Genomic DNA, 15931 nt, shown 5'->3' with positions numbered 1-15931 from the left:
ATAATTTATGAGCAAAAACCATATAAAAATTGGCTAACTACGCATAACTATTTTGGGCACAAAAGCATGTTCCCAGAGTTGTTTTTGAATTAAAAATACCTAATGTGTACTACTTGATTAGAAGAATTAGTAGCCTAATTCCATGTATAAACACACTACATAGCGACAGCTAATTTTTTAAGTGATCAAATATGCTAATGGGCGTGCGGTGGTGGTGGGCTGACCACGCCATAACAAGGAAAGAGTCCATATTACGTCCCTCATATATAGGTCGAGTTTCATTCGCATCCTTTAACTGTAAAACCGGGTATAGAATGTCCCTCAACTTCTAAAACCAGATTAATTTATATCCCTCAACAGTTTGCACAGTGGTTCTGGTCTTACGTGGCGCCTAATTGGCCATGGCCCACATGCAATCCTCTTTCTCATTTTGCTCGCCCAAATGAAATTATTAGGTTAGTCCACACGTCAAAAGTACTCCTTCCGTCCTTAAAAAAACAAATCTAGAATTGGATGTGACGCATTCGAGTACTATAAATCTGGACATACCTATGTCTAAATTCATTGTACTAGAATACGCCATATCCATTATTAGGTTGGTTTTTTATTGGACGGAGGGATATACAAAATGCTAGTTGCCTTGTAACGCATACACTGGAGCGTTTGTCCCCGCCCCCCCCCCCCCCCCCCCCAAAGATGTTGGAAGACGCGATGAGCAATTCTGAGCGTTTAGTCTGAGCTAGCTGCTGCAGTTCAGCGGGCCGCGGTCAACAAGCATTGGCTAATGGGGTCACTGCTCACAATATACGAAGGAACACACTGGTTGGTCAGATATCGTGCATCGGTGTTATCTGATCAAACATTCAAATACACATAAGTTTGAGAATTTCTGACGAAATTGTTCGTGTACTGGGGGGAGGGGTGAGGGTTCAAACTTCCCTTTCGAAGTGAAGTTGCAAACATTGTCGATCCAATGCATCTTTAAATCAGCGGCTGAAATATCTCGAGTAAGTAGAAATTTTGTGGAACAAAAACAGTCCATTCAATCTCATTCGTATATATATTGCCGCAAGAATAAAGCATAACCAATTATGATGAAGATAATAAAAAAAGAAATGGCATGAATGTGTAATATTCTGGCCCATTAGTAAAGATGGAGGTCCTGCGTGTGTTATGGTGTGGCATTGATAAGATCAATAACAAATGAGGAATTATATAGGTGATAAACACAGGTCGTTCTAGGTTAACCATTTACACATAATGATGACCAAAGTGAAGGTGGGTATTAGACTATTAGTCCTCGAAAGTATTGGATATTTGGGAGGAAATAAAGAATATTCAGTATTATAGAGTTGTTGTTTTATACATGTGTCTAAGAAACTTTTTTTCATCCACATAATGCACAATTAACTGTTTCTCAACGTGCACAGTGTGCAGCATTGAAAGGAGAAAAACGTATGCCCGGAAAAATAGTCTACGGCACAGGTATTGTAGCTGCCAATCTAGAATGTTGGTTAGTGAGAGGATAGTGGAGATCAGGACAAATGGCAAGCGCTAGCTGTCACAGCCCTCTGATAAGGCACCATACTACAGCAATGGATCCAATTCCATTGAATGGGTGGATTGTGATGAAGTAATGATTGATTTTATCTGGTGTTTGAATGTTTGATCTTTACATCATTCATGTTTCGTAGAAGTAAAGAATTTTGCATCTTGTACAATTTCTTTGGGAATATGCAAAGAGCGCATCTTGGTATTAAGAGAAATAAAGTTTATGTACAATCCGAGCCAAAAATGAAAAATAGAAGGAGGACGGGATACAAGGGATTAACAGTTAGCTTAAGCCTATTCTCGCAGCAACAGAAAGGGGACGACCTAGAACAAGACCTAAATGGTTAGCACCAGCAACGCCGCGTGTGCCAACCGCCAGAGAGTCGCTTCCGCCGCCATAGCTCGGGCTATCTCTGACCAGGACTTTTGCTGACAGTTGAAGACCCTATTGTTCCTCTCCTTCTAGATTGTCCACGCAGTAAGGGTTGCAATTGTGTCAAATCCCCACCTGCTAGCCCTCCCCACTTTAAGGTGGGAATTACAGAGCCAGAGAAGGATGACCCACCAAAGCTGACGAGACTCCGGACAGGTGACCAAGATGTGATCAATAGTCTCATCATGTTGGTCACAGAGCACACATCTGTCCGGGTGAGGCAAACCCCTGGAACGCAGGCAGTCCGCCGTCCAACAGTGCCTCATTGTGACCAGCTAGGCAAAGAACCTGCATCTCGAGGGGGGGGAGTCTTCCAAATAGGTTTGGAGTGGAACGGAACCCTACCCAGAAAGAGTGCACGGTAAGCCGATCGTGATGAGTAGATTCCCGATGCTTCCTACTTCCAAATGAAAGAGTCGGGGTGGTCAGAGAGCCACACCGACGACCTCAGAAGGCTCCAAAGCTGAAGGTATTCAAGAATAGCTTGCAAACCCAGCGCCCCGGTGTAGTCTCTAATCCATCTTCGGTCTTTAAGGGCCTCGGCCACTGTTCTGCGACGGCAAAGCCCTGCCGGGACAGTCACCCAAACTGCTGAAGCGATGCAGCGAATGGAGCACTGGTAGAGAAACCATCTTTCGTCGGTCGGCCGATTTCCACAATAGTCCCGGATGCAATAAAAACCGGGGCTAAAGATCATAAAGATGATCTTTAGTCCCGGTTCAAAAGGGTAACGGGCATATTTGATCTTTAGTCCCGGTTTGTGTTACCAACCGGGACTAAAGATCATCTTTAGTCCCAGTTCGAATGCTGTCAGGACCTGTCAGGCCCCCCCGGGATCTTTAGTCCCGGTTGGTAGCACCAACCGGGGCTAAAGATCCCGGTGATCTTTAGCCCCGGTTGGTGCTACCAACCGAGACTAAAGATCTTAACTTTAGTCCCGGTTGGTAATACCAACCGGGACTAAAGATCCCGGTGATCTTTAGCCCCGGTTGGTGCTACCAACCGAGACTAAAGATCTTAACTTTAGTCCCGGTTGGTAATACCAACCGGGACTAATGATCCCGGTGATCTTTAGCCCCGGTTGGTGCTACCAACCGGGACTAAAGTCCCACCCCTATATATATGTCTTCTTCCTCCTCCAGCTGCCCGAGCAAGCTTCAAAATTTCTTCAAAAAAGAGGGGAGGTCATGCCAAAATTTCTATTGAATTTATTTTGGTGATTACATACAAATCGGAGGTGCCTAAAAGGTTTGCAACTTCATCCTCCAATGTTTTTTTTTGTCATACTACATTTGCACCTATGTTTTGCACACTTTTTTTGTCTCCAAAATTTAGTTGTAAGTTGATGAGAGAGAAAATGTGTGTGGGGAAGAAAGAATATATAGAAATTTAGTTCATTTGCTAAACAAGGTTTTATAAAATAGTTGAGAAGGAAAACTCTAGTGAAAGTTAATATTAAATAATAGAAAACAAACTAAAATAAAAATTAAAAGAAGTAAAACACATTAAAATTAGTTTAAAACTTTACAAATAGTTTTTAAGAATTATTTGGTGTAATATTTTATGATTTTTGTATGAATAAAGATATCTTATAATTATTGTATGACTGTCATTATTGTAAGAATAATTATTTGTGTGCGGTTTTTTTGACTCATGTAGATGGATCGGCAATGGATGTACGCTGATCGGCGGTCCAAAGAGTTTATTGACGGCGTGCACTATTTTTTGAGAGTGGCCGAAGCTAACAGGCAAAGGGGTTTTATTTGTTGTCCATGCAATAAGTGTAAGAATCAGAAGGAGTATTCTGCATCCAGGACTATTCATTTCCACTTGTTTGAGTCGGGGTTCATGCCAAGCTATAATTGTTGGACATCCCACGGAGAGCAAGGTGTTGAAATGGAAGAAGATGAAGTGGAAGACGACAATATTCCGGAATTTGCTCAGTATGTTGGATTTGAAGGAAATCAAACGGGCGAGGAGGAAATAGCTGCTGATGGTAACGACGTTGCGGATGATCTTGGTCAGATGTTGCAGGACGCCAGGGAAGACTGCGAAAGTGAAAAGGAGGCCCATAAATTGGACAAGATGTTGGAGGACCACAGAACTTCGTTGTACCCAGGTTGCGAGCAGGGGCACAAAAAGTTGGATACCACTCTGGAGTTGTTGCAATGGAAGGCAAAAAATGGGGTTAGTGACAAGGCATTTGGCGATTTATTGAAACTCGTCAAGAACATTCTTCCGGGGGGAAACAAATTGCCCGAGACAACGTACGAGGCTAAGAAGATAGTCTGCCCGTTAGGACTGGAAGTTCATAAGATTCACGCATGTCCGAACGATTGTATCCTATATCGCGGTGAGGAGTATGAGAACCTAGAAGCATGCCCTGTTTGCAAAGCACTACGATACAAGATTAGACGGGACGATCCAGGAGAAGTTGACGGGCAGCTAACAAAGAAGAGAATTCCTGCTAAGGTGATGTGGTATTTTCCAATAATACCACGGCTAAGGCGTTTGTTCAGGAACAAGGGGAATGCTAGAATGTTGCGATGGCACGCTGAAGAGCGTCAACAGGACGGGATGCTGAGACACCCCACCGATGGTTCGCAATGGCGAAACATCGACAGAAAATTTAAAGAATTTGGAAAGGACGCACGAAACATACGGTTTGTTTTGAGTACGGATGGCATGAATCCTTTTGGAGAGATGAGCAGCGGCCATAGCACTTGGCCCGTTACGATGTGTATCTACAACCTCCCCCCTGGCTATGCATGAAGAGGAAGTACATAATGATGCCGATTATTATTCAAGGCCCCAAGCAACCTGGTAACGACATCGACGTGTACCTAGGACCACTGGTCGAAGATCTTAAACAGTTGTGGAAGAAGGAAGGTGTCCCCGTGTGGGACGAGGACAAACAGGAGGAGTTTAACCTACGAGCGCTGCTGTTCGTAACCATCAACGATTGGCCTGCACTTAGCAACCTATCCGGACAGTCCAACAAGGGGTACAAGGCTTGCACTCACTGTATGGATGAAACAGAAAGTACGTATCTTAAGCACTGTAGGAAGGTTGTATACATGGGTCATCGTCGATTCCTTGCAGCAAACCACCCGGTACGGAAGAAAGGCAAGCACTTCGAACATAAGGCCGACCACCGTACGAAGCCTAAACATCGCAGCGGGAAAACAGTGTTTGCTATGGTTAAAGATCTTAAAGTAGTGTTCGGAAAGGGGCCTGGAAGCCAGCATATAGAGAGCGAAGATGGTCACGCGGCGATGTGGAAAAAGAACTCTATATTTTGGGAGTTACCATATTGGGAATTCTTGGACGTACGCCACGCAATCGACGTGATGCACCTCACTAAGAACCTTTGCGTAAACCTTCTTGGCTTCCTAGGTGTATACGGAAAGTCGAAAGATACACTGGAAGCACGTAATGATCTGAAGCATATGGAACAACGCGGCGACCTTCACCCGGAACCAAAGGAGAAAGGAAGCCATTACTTGAGTCCAGCCAGCTACACTCTTAGCAAGGCAGAGAAGGAAAGTATGTTTGAATGCTTGGAGAGCATAAAGGTACCGTCTGGATACTCCACGAATATCAAGCGAATAATAAGCACGAAGGAGAAGAAGTTCATAAACCTAAAGTCTCATGACTGTCACGTGTTGATGACACAACTGCTACCAGTTGTAATAAGGGGTATCCTTCCAGACAATGTCCGGGCAACAATAACAAAGCTATGTGCATTCATGAACGCAATTTCGCAGAAGGTCATCGATCCGGATAGATTAGAAGCCCTTCAGAATGAAGTGGTGCAATGTCTCGTCAGTTTTGAGTTGATATTTCCACCTTCATTTTTCAATATAATGACGCATCTGCTTTGTCACCTTGTGAAAGAGATCCGTATTCTCGGGCCTATGTACCTACACAACATGTTTCCTTTCGAGAGGTACATGGGCGTTCTGAAGAAGTATGTTCGTAACCGTGCTCGTCCAGAGGCAAGCATCGCCAAGGGTTATGGAACAGAGGAGGTCATCGAATTTTGCGTAGAATTTATCGAAGACCTTCGCCCAATCGGGGTACCTGAATCACGCCATGAAGGGAGACTACGGGGAAAGGGAACTCTCGGAAGGAAAGCAATAATGACGGTAGACAACAATTTATTCCGTAAAGCCCATTTCACTGTTCTGCAACACTCTTCATTGGTAGCTCCTTACATCGAGGAGCACTTGGCTCTAGTTCGCGCCAGGAACATCGGTAAGTCCGATGCATGGATTACACGGCATCACATTGATACTTTCCCCGCGTGGCTACGACAACATCTCATGGGTAACGAGTCGATCAACCAACAACTTGCCTTCCTGGCGAGGGGACCGTCTGGGTCTATCGCGACATTCCAGGGATATGAGATCAATAGGTACACATTCTACACGAGAGCCCAAGACATGAAGAGCACGAACCAAAACAGCGCTGTTCGTGTCGATGCCATGGGACACGATGGAACAACTGCCACGTATTACGGTGCCATCGAGGACATATGGGAACTTGACTATGGTCCTCTCAAGGTTCCTCTGTTCCGGTGCCAATGGGTTAGGTTGACTGGTGGAGGCGTAATGATTGATGACAGTGGGATGACAACTGTTGACCTTAACAAGGTTGGATACTCGGACGAACCTTTTGTCCTTGCCAATGATGTAACGCAAGTCTTTTTCGTGAAGGACATGTCTAGCAAAGGAAAGAAGGGCAGAGGGCCTGATGAGCCTAAGCGTCAAGTGGTTCTCCCAGGCAAAAGAAAAATCGTCGGAGTTGAGGACAAGACTGACGAGGATTACGATCAGTTGGATGGGCAACCCCCTTTCACAGTGACGATTGACCCTAGCATCCTCCTATCAAATGAAGACACCCCTTACTCACGCAGCGATCACAAGGAGGGAACAATAGTGAGGAGAAAGTACGTGCGGTCAACCGTCACCGCCGATGTAATGCCGTAATTATTGTGTACACGATGTAAACTATTTTGGATGTATTGATTATCCATATAAATCAATTGATGTATGGCATATGTTAATTACGCACGATTATTAGAGGTTTCAACAAGTTTAAATCATGTATATGTTAGTTATATGTGATACTTACAATTTTTAAAAGTTTTAAATCACACAGGTGGCAATTTCATATGTATGTTAATTAGAGTTTTTAACATTTAATTTACTAGCATTCATATGCTAATTATAATTGACTAGAGGATTTTTAAAAGTTTTAAATCACGCAAGTGGCAATTTCATATGTTAATTAGAGTTTTTAACATTTAATTTACTATCATTCATATGCTAATTATAATTGACTGGAGAATTTTTAAAAGTATTAAATTTAATATATTTTTAAAACTATCATTCATATATTAGAGTTTTTCACAATTTAATTTACTATCTTTCATATGCTACTTATATATGACTATTCGAATTTTTAAAAGGTTTAAATCATGCATGTGGCATTTACATATGTTAATTAGAGTTTTTAGCATTTAATTTAATATAATTCCTACGCTAAGTACATATGATGATTACAATTTTTATTAATTTTAAATCATGCAGTATGTACATTAATATCTTAATTAGAGTTTTTACCAATATAATAATATCATTCATATATATGCTAAGAATATATATATATTGGAATTTTTATTAATTATAAGTCATATATTTGCTTATTACGATTGATCCACTTAATTTATTACAGACAAAAATAATTTTTCGAAGTAATTGTCATCAATCTTTGTACTTTAAATAATGTTAATGCATTAACTTCTATTTTATAAACACATATGTAAGCGAAAATCATATGCAGTGCTATAATCTTTAGTCCCGGTTCTTAACCCTAACCGGGTTTAAAAAGAATTTCGAAATAGCGGGAAAAGATATTTACTCCCGGTTGTTGAGAACAACCGGGACTAAAGATCTTTTCTTTACTCCCGGTTGTTCTCAACAACCGGGACTAAAGATATCAAGATATCTTTAGTCCCGGTTGTTCTCAACAACCGGGAGTAAAGATCCAGGGGTATATATATTCCCGGTGCGCCCTCGTCTTCTTCACCAACACTTAAACGTTTTCGGCCGATCGATCTCTCTCGGCCTCTCTCCTTCGCCGCCACTGCCTAGGGCAAATCCCCGCGCCGACGCCGCCGTATCTCGCCGTCGTCTCGAGCTCGTCGTCCTCGCCGCCGCCTCCGCCTCCTCCGCTGCCGCCGCATCTCTGGGGTGAGAGCCGCCGCATCTCCCTTCATGCATCTCGATCTCTCCGATCTCGATCTCTCTCCGTCGCCTTCGACGCCGCGCAACGCCGCCGCCGCATGCCAACGCCACGCCGCCGCCGCCGTCGCCACGCCGCCGCCGCCTTCGCCGCCGCGCGCGCAATGCCGCCGCCGCCATGCCACACCGCCGCCGCCACGCCACGCCACGCCACCGCCGCCACGCCACGCCGCCGCCGCATCTCCCTTCATGCATCTCGATCTCTCCGATCTCGATCTCTCTCCGTCGCCTTCGACGCCGCGCAACGCCGCCGCCGCATGCCAACGCCACGCCGCCGCCGCCGTCGCCACGCCGCCGCCGCCTTCGCCGCCGCGCGCGCAATGCCGCCGCCGCCATGCCACACCGCCGCCGCCACGCCACGCCACGCCACCGCCGCCACGCCACGCCGCCGCCGCCACGGCCCCACAACGCCACGCCGCCGCCGCCGTCGCCACGCCGCCGCGCCAACCGCCGCCCCGATGCCGCCATACCGTCGTTAACGAACGAGAACGAGAACGATCGAACGAACGAGAGCGAGAACGAACACGTCAACGTACGTTGCCGCGACAACGTGAACGAGAACGAAAACGATCGAACGAACGTGAACGAGCTAGGGAACGTGAACGAGCGAACGAACGAGGACGAACGTTAACGTGAAATGCAATATATATATATATATATATATATATATACATGTATATATATATATACATGTATATATATATACATGTATATATATATATACATGTATATATATATATACATGTATATATATATATACATGTATATATATACATGTATATATATATATATATACATGTATATATATATATATACATGTATATATATATACATGTATATATATACATGTATATATATATATATATATATATATATATATATATATATATATATATATATATGTTACTTCGCATTTATCCTAATACATTTTTTTTATCTTGCAGAAAAGACGTGTTGTCGGAGTCGTCCGTCAAGCCTGAGTGGAAGAGCTAGCCCTAGAAGGAATTGGAGCAGGCAAGTGACGTAATAATATAAATGATTGTTATATTTGTAATGCAATTAATTAAGATTATTAGACCTGTAATTAGACTTATCATATAAGATTGTGTAGTGTTCTAATATTATTTGAGTTTTAATATAAGATTATTTTATTGCAAATTAGACTTAGTATGACATTATTGACTACGGAATTGGTGCAACTCCTAGGAATTGACTATTGTAGTCTTAATTAGACTTAGCATATACGCACGAAACACTTAGCATACATTACTATTTTAGTCTTAGCATGTAATATTATTTGAGTTTTAATATAATATTACTTTATTTGTAATTAGACTTGGTATGTAATTATTGACTACGGAATTGGTGCGACAAGTAGCAATTGACTATTGTAGTCTTAATTAGACTTAGCATATACGCACGAAACACTTAGCATATACATGACTATTTTAGTATTAGCATGTAATATTATTTGAGTTTTAATATAAGATTATTTTATTTGTAATTAGACTTAGTATATAATTATTTACTAGCTAGGGTTGTATAATTTACGTCACCTAGACTTAGCTTATATCACGATTTGTAATTAGACTTAGCACGTAAGGTTGTGTAGGGTTCTAATGTACGACATTTACACTTAGCATACATGACTTAGATTGTTAAAACATAAATGTCTCGTGACTTAGCAGATGTTTCTTGTATCAACAGATGGCTGACCGCGATGAGGAACAGATATTGTACGATACAATCGCGGAGGGAAGCAGCCAGTACTGGAATGAAGAAGAGGGGAACGAGGATCCAAACCAGTACTTGAACGAGGAAGGGAACGTGGAGAGGGATGCGGAGGGGAACCAGCAGGGGCACGTGGAAAGGGATGTGGAGGGGAACCAGGAGGAGGAGGCTAGTGGTAGTCAACCCTTCGTTGGACAGAAGAGGGCACGCGGGCAACGAGGTGCAGCGAAGAAGCTTGAGGGTCGGCACATCATAACGGAAGTGGAAGAAGATGGACGTCCTAGTGCCCCGGCCGAAGCCGCCAAGAACTATGTACGTCACAGCGGTTGGGTTGTGCGGGATAACGTGCCTGTCAGTACGGTGTACTGGCGAAGAACAAGGGCACGCGGAGATCATGAGAGCTTTGTCCCAGATTCGGAGAAAGAGATGCTGTGGACCACAATGCTCGAGACATTCACCCTTCCTGCGGGTACAGAGGACAAAGTGAAAAGGTGGACTCTGAAGAAAATAGCAGAACAGTTTCAGAGCTTCAAGGGAGATCTGTACCAGAAGTATATACTGAAGGGGCAGACACCGAACTTCGACACATTCCCAAAGCTAAGGGATCACTGGGACGAGTTCGTTGCATATAAGACAGGTGAACAAGGGAAGGCGATGATGGAAAGAAACAAAGAAAATGCCGCCAAGAAGAAGTACCATCACCACTTGGGGTCAGGAGGCTATAGCGTCGCGATGCCGAAGTGGGAGCAGATGGAGGCTAGCTTGATTGAGAGGGGTATCGAACCGGCAACAGCCAATTGGCCGGAACGATCGAAGTTCTGGTACTATGCTCACGGTGGAACGCTCAACCCAGCTAATGGCTCACTGGTCTTCGGCTATCAGATACAAGAGGCTGCGCGACGACTAACAGATGCAGTGGAGGCCTCCTCTCAGGGCACGTTCCGACCAGACAGAGATAGGGACGAGCTGACACTCGCCCTGCAGACTCCAGAGCATCCAGGACGAACTCGAGGGAAAGGGGTGATTCCTTGGAAGATTGGTTTCAAGGAGGACATCCACACGTACAGGAGTCGGATGAGGAGCAAGAGAGATACCGAGGCGAAGATTGCAGACCTAGAGTTCCGGGTATCGAGCTACGAACTCAACATGCAAGAGGAGGTGGCAAGGAAGGTTGATGAACGCATGGCCGCACATCGGTCCCATGATCCCCAGCCGACCATTCCTCCTGCAATGGTGAGCCCGTCAGGAAACCGTAGCAGCTGCGCCTCAATGGGGCAGGTAGGATCACAGAGCATGGACGCCATGCAAACACAGGACGAATCGACCTGTCCCGTTGATGACATCACTCAGCGGACACCATGTGAGCTGCATATTCCTTTCAAGAACTTATCAATAAAGGTAAGATTTAGCCATTCCGCTAGTTGCTGCTTATATATGTTGATTACTAATAAATAATCTCTCACAACATGAAGGTGGCGTCGGGCATGGCCATCCCAACGGACCCTTCAGGTACTTACCACTGCAGGCCGATTCCAGCAGGATACTCCAAGGTCGAAGTTGAGTTGGTCGAAGGCGCGTACGAGGACCTCGAGCTGGATTACCCTGGAGGAGACGGTGAGACGCATCTACGAGACACATGCCATGCCATTATTCTATGGCGCAGGCGGTACATTATCCTCCCTGGGCGACAAGCGGCGTCTCGTGCACCATCTCCTCGGCTCCGCCATCTCCTCCTCAGGATCCTGCACCGTCTCCTCCTCATGCTCCGCCAGCACCGTCTCCACCTCAGGCTCCAGCATCGACTCCTCAGGATCCTGCACCGACTCCTCCTCGTGCTCCTACACCTACTCCCCCGCAAGCTCCTCTTCCGGCACCTTCAAAGTCAAGGGCCCCCCCAGCTCCACCCTTGCCCACACAAGGGCAACAAAGAAGGCGAAAGTTGACGCCGCCAAGAACAAGGACCCGGGGTACGATTGCACGCAAGAGGAGCTTGACGCTTACGTTGCATCAGAAGTCAAGAGACAATTCAAGCCTCGAAGTCCAGAAAAGAAGATTCCTATAGACCCTAGTGTCAGGAACTTCTTCAGGGGTATGTCTGCATCTGTCAAGGAGGCCATCAAGCTATCGGACTATGAGCGAACGCTGAAGAAAGCATCTTCTGGAAAGTCCAAACCAGTCCCTCAGCTTGGAGAGCAACCAAACCAGGAGATCGAGCTGTTGGTGACCGGTAAAGAAATGACGATAGAACAATTTATTACTGACACCGGTCTAACTACGGATCAATTGCTAGGAGTCGCACCAATCGAAAAGGCGGAAGTGAAATACATGTACGAACTCGGTAAACCACTTGTCAAGCCTGAGCTGCTGCAGTCCCTACCCACACAAATGTACAAGTTCCATCAGCTGTACATGGAGATGAGCGCCACCGGTAGAGAGATGATCGGAGCGAGGATCAGGGACACGGACTTCTTGCAAGGACCTGACATTCTCTGGATCAATTTCAGGGGAATCTACGAACTATACCAGCTGGACGCCCTCGACGTCTCTATTATGAGTTGCTGGATTTTGTAAGTATATCGTTCAGTTAGATTTCTTACTATACGTCTCCTTTAATTAATTAGGTCCTTGTATATAAGTAGACCATAGAAAATAATATACTCCCTTTTATCGTTGTAGAATGGAGATTCAAAGGGCCCGACGGCGGAGGGTTTTCGATACTGGATTCATCGACCCTCGGAAAGTAAACGTCGCAATGCTCGACCAATATCCACAAGAAACAGAGGACAATCTCGTCCATCTCCTGAAGGCGCAGCATTACAAGACGTTCATACTGTTGCCATACAACACAGAGTTAGTTTAATTTTACTGTCTTCCTACATACCAAATTTCATTCCCGTACGAACTTGCTAAGTGTTTCATATGTAATGCATCCCACGCACATTGCAGATTCCACTGGGTGCTTTTACTCATCGACCTGGAGGCCTGCACCGTCAACGTATATGACTCAATGGATAAAAAAGAGTCTACGTTTGACAAGGTTTTCGAACTTATAGACAGGTACCGTCATAAGTTCCTTTGTTAATTAAGAAAATCTTGTTATGTTAATTGCTACTACGAATCATAGCTTTAAACTCCATGTAGGGCTTGGTATCGGTTCCGTCATTTGGTCCGCGGCAAATGGAGAGAAAGACTTAGGCGGAAGTTCAAATTTCCTGTGAGTACACATGCTCTATATTTATATTTCTCCGATTCAAATACATACAAGTGTATATTAATTAGATCTCTCGTTGTTTGTCATTTATTTGTAGTGCGCAAAGCAAAAGCAGGGAACTAACTTGTGCGGCTATTACGTGTGCGAGTATTGCCACTGCCTTGCAGACCAAATCATCACCACAAGAGAGCTCGATGTACGTACAAATAAATTCAAAATTTCATTACGTAGCGATTTCTTGTTTAATTACTAATCAATTTCATACATTCATATAGTTTATTCGCATGAGGGATAACCTGACCACACACAAGGAATTTATCGCGGCGGTTCAAGAACAACTCATGGGATTCATCAACGAAGAAATCCTTGATCCCAAGGGTGAATTCTACTACGACGGAAACACAATTCACCGGTCCTTAGCTTCTGAGCTAGCAGCGAGTACTACTACGTCGAAATCGTAGCTAGCTAGGACATATAATGGATTGTAATTAATACATGACTACATGTGTTTCTATATGCATGTGTACACATTTTCTATAATGTAAATATATTTTGTTCATATATATATCTATATACATATGCATTTGCATAACATATATATGTATAAATACATATATATATATGTATGCATATATATGTATTGAAACATATATATGCATGGTTTTTCTTTATATATATATAAACCATGCAGCAACAGGGGCATGCAAAAAAAAAAAAGGTCAGCTCCATCTTTAGTCCCGGTTGGTGTTACCAACCGGGACTAAAGATCGATCTTTACTCCCGGTTATTTCACCCGGGACTAAAGATAGCGATCTTTAGTCCCGGATTGGTACTCCCGGTTTGGAAACCGGGACTAAAGGGGGGTTACGAACCGGGACTACAAAGGGTTTCTCCACCAGTGGAGGAACCCTCCAACCAAATGTCCTCCCAAAAAAGGATGGACTCCCCATTGCCCAAAACACAGACCGTTGAAGCCGTCGCAAAATTTTGCTCCTTCAAGGAAACCGGGATGTTGAGACCGTGCCATGGCTTCTCCGGCGAAGTGCACTGTAACCAGACCCATCTCGATCTCAAGGCGATGCCCATGGATCTTGTACAATTGATGATTCTTTATTAATTATGCATCTTGTGCAACCAGCCTGGTTGTACAAGATGCATACTGAATCAGGAATTCATCAATTATACAGGATGTAAATTAGGACAGAGGTTGAAGAGCTATAAATCACACTTCATTCTTCGTAGTGTGAAACTTAAACATTACTCGCAAGGTATGACAATTTGAAGGGAAGGCGAATACTGATACTGCTAAATAGAACTGCCTTTCCTGCTTCATATATGCCACATCTGTTGGCACGTCAAAGAGATCACCAGCCACTAGAACAAATCTGAAAGAAATCAAAATATATGCAAGTTTATGCTAGTCTCCTTTCAAGTATCCTACTCCTTAGTTTGCTACAAGTTCATCTAGCAAAAGGCATGGAGACATTGGGGGCATTATCCAAAGGACAAAAAACTATCGATCTAAGGTTGTGAGGCATCAGGAATTTATCTTTCTGGAGCTCCCTATGTAAGTATTCATTATCTGCAGTATGATCTAGCTTTATTTTTGCGAACTTGAGGAGTCCCCTAAAATAGCAATACATCTGCAGTATGAGGGGTAATTGCATAAGGCATATAAATTTTCTGTTGATGATCCTGGGTGCTGCCTGTTGGGATATTGTGGTTAAAACAAGGAATGATTTTATTCATCAATGATGTTGTACTCAAATGACCTCTGAATATCCAGTACAAAATGGTGCCTTTTATACAGAGATGGAAGATGTTACAAATCGAATCAGGGCAAAGACAAGTGAAGGGGCGGCAAGACTTGCGGTAACAACTTCTCCTGAGGCCGATGGATGTGCTGCCAAGAAATATTTGAAGGCTAGGATAGGAAGTTGGTTCGTGAATGTCCTTCAGTGGTAGCTCTCCTTTCGCTGGTAGTGTAGTGTGATGCAGTCTCCTGCCTGATCTTGGCTCTGCTTAAGTGCTTGTATTGATGATTTGGAAAGCCCAGTTATCTCCTTTTCTTTGGTTTCTTATGTTTGAGCCTTAATCGACTGTTCTGGCTTTCTTTTAAAATTTTGAGGCTTGGTCACATGACATTGTGTCCTTCCTTCTAAAAGAAGTATGAGTCATACAATAATTAGTGGCAGACGAATCCAAATACTTGCAAATGAAGAAATAACTACCGAAATTAAGGTCAGATGGTGCCTTTTCACTCTTCAGATGATCAGATCACAAAACCAGAAGAATGGTGCCTTTTCAATCTTCAGATGATCAGATCACAAAACCAGAAGAATCACATGGAATGGCTGGACAGGTATCCCAATGTTGAGCACAAATGTGCATTTGAAAAATAAGTTTCCAAGCTGCCTCACTATCAGAACAGTAAAAATTGTCACGCAAAGTAATACATGCTAAATTTAGTAAAGAAATTTTGCTTTGAGTTTGAGGCACAAAATCAAGCGGATAGTAGTTTGAGGCTGGTCAAATTAGTATTATTCAAGGGCTCATGACATTTTTCTAAATTCCGTGTACTGTTAAAAAGGCTCTAGCTGTATTTGCTGCAGACAGAAATACAGAATGAAAACAAGTGAAAGTAAATTTAATGAATTTTTTAAACGTTTTAGCATATTCTTTAGTGTGGATGGAAGA

At 43.7% G+C, this 15931-nt stretch overlaps 1 protein-coding gene across 1 annotated transcript; it reads left to right on the top strand.

The window, feature by feature from the left end:
* The first annotated feature begins 3658 nt into the window (after window positions 1–3658).
* Window positions 3659–7129, top strand: LOC136354846 (uncharacterized). The gene is made up of 4 exons (XM_066306629.1): window positions 3659–4691; window positions 4793–5331; window positions 5473–6245; window positions 6354–7129. The coding sequence occupies exons 1-4, from the start codon at window positions 3659–3661 to the stop codon at window positions 6973–6975; spliced, it is 2967 nt and encodes a 988-aa protein (XP_066162726.1). The 3' UTR covers window positions 6976–7129.
* Window positions 7130–15931: the final 8802 nt, after the last annotated feature.

The sequence above is a fragment of the Oryza sativa genome, chromosome 12, assembly GCF_034140825.1.
Source record: "Oryza sativa Japonica Group chromosome 12, ASM3414082v1".
Classification (NCBI taxonomy): Eukaryota; Viridiplantae; Streptophyta; class Magnoliopsida; order Poales; family Poaceae; genus Oryza; species Oryza sativa.
Note: the sequence above shows the minus strand (reverse complement) of the source record. Positions and strands in the feature narration are given on the sequence as shown.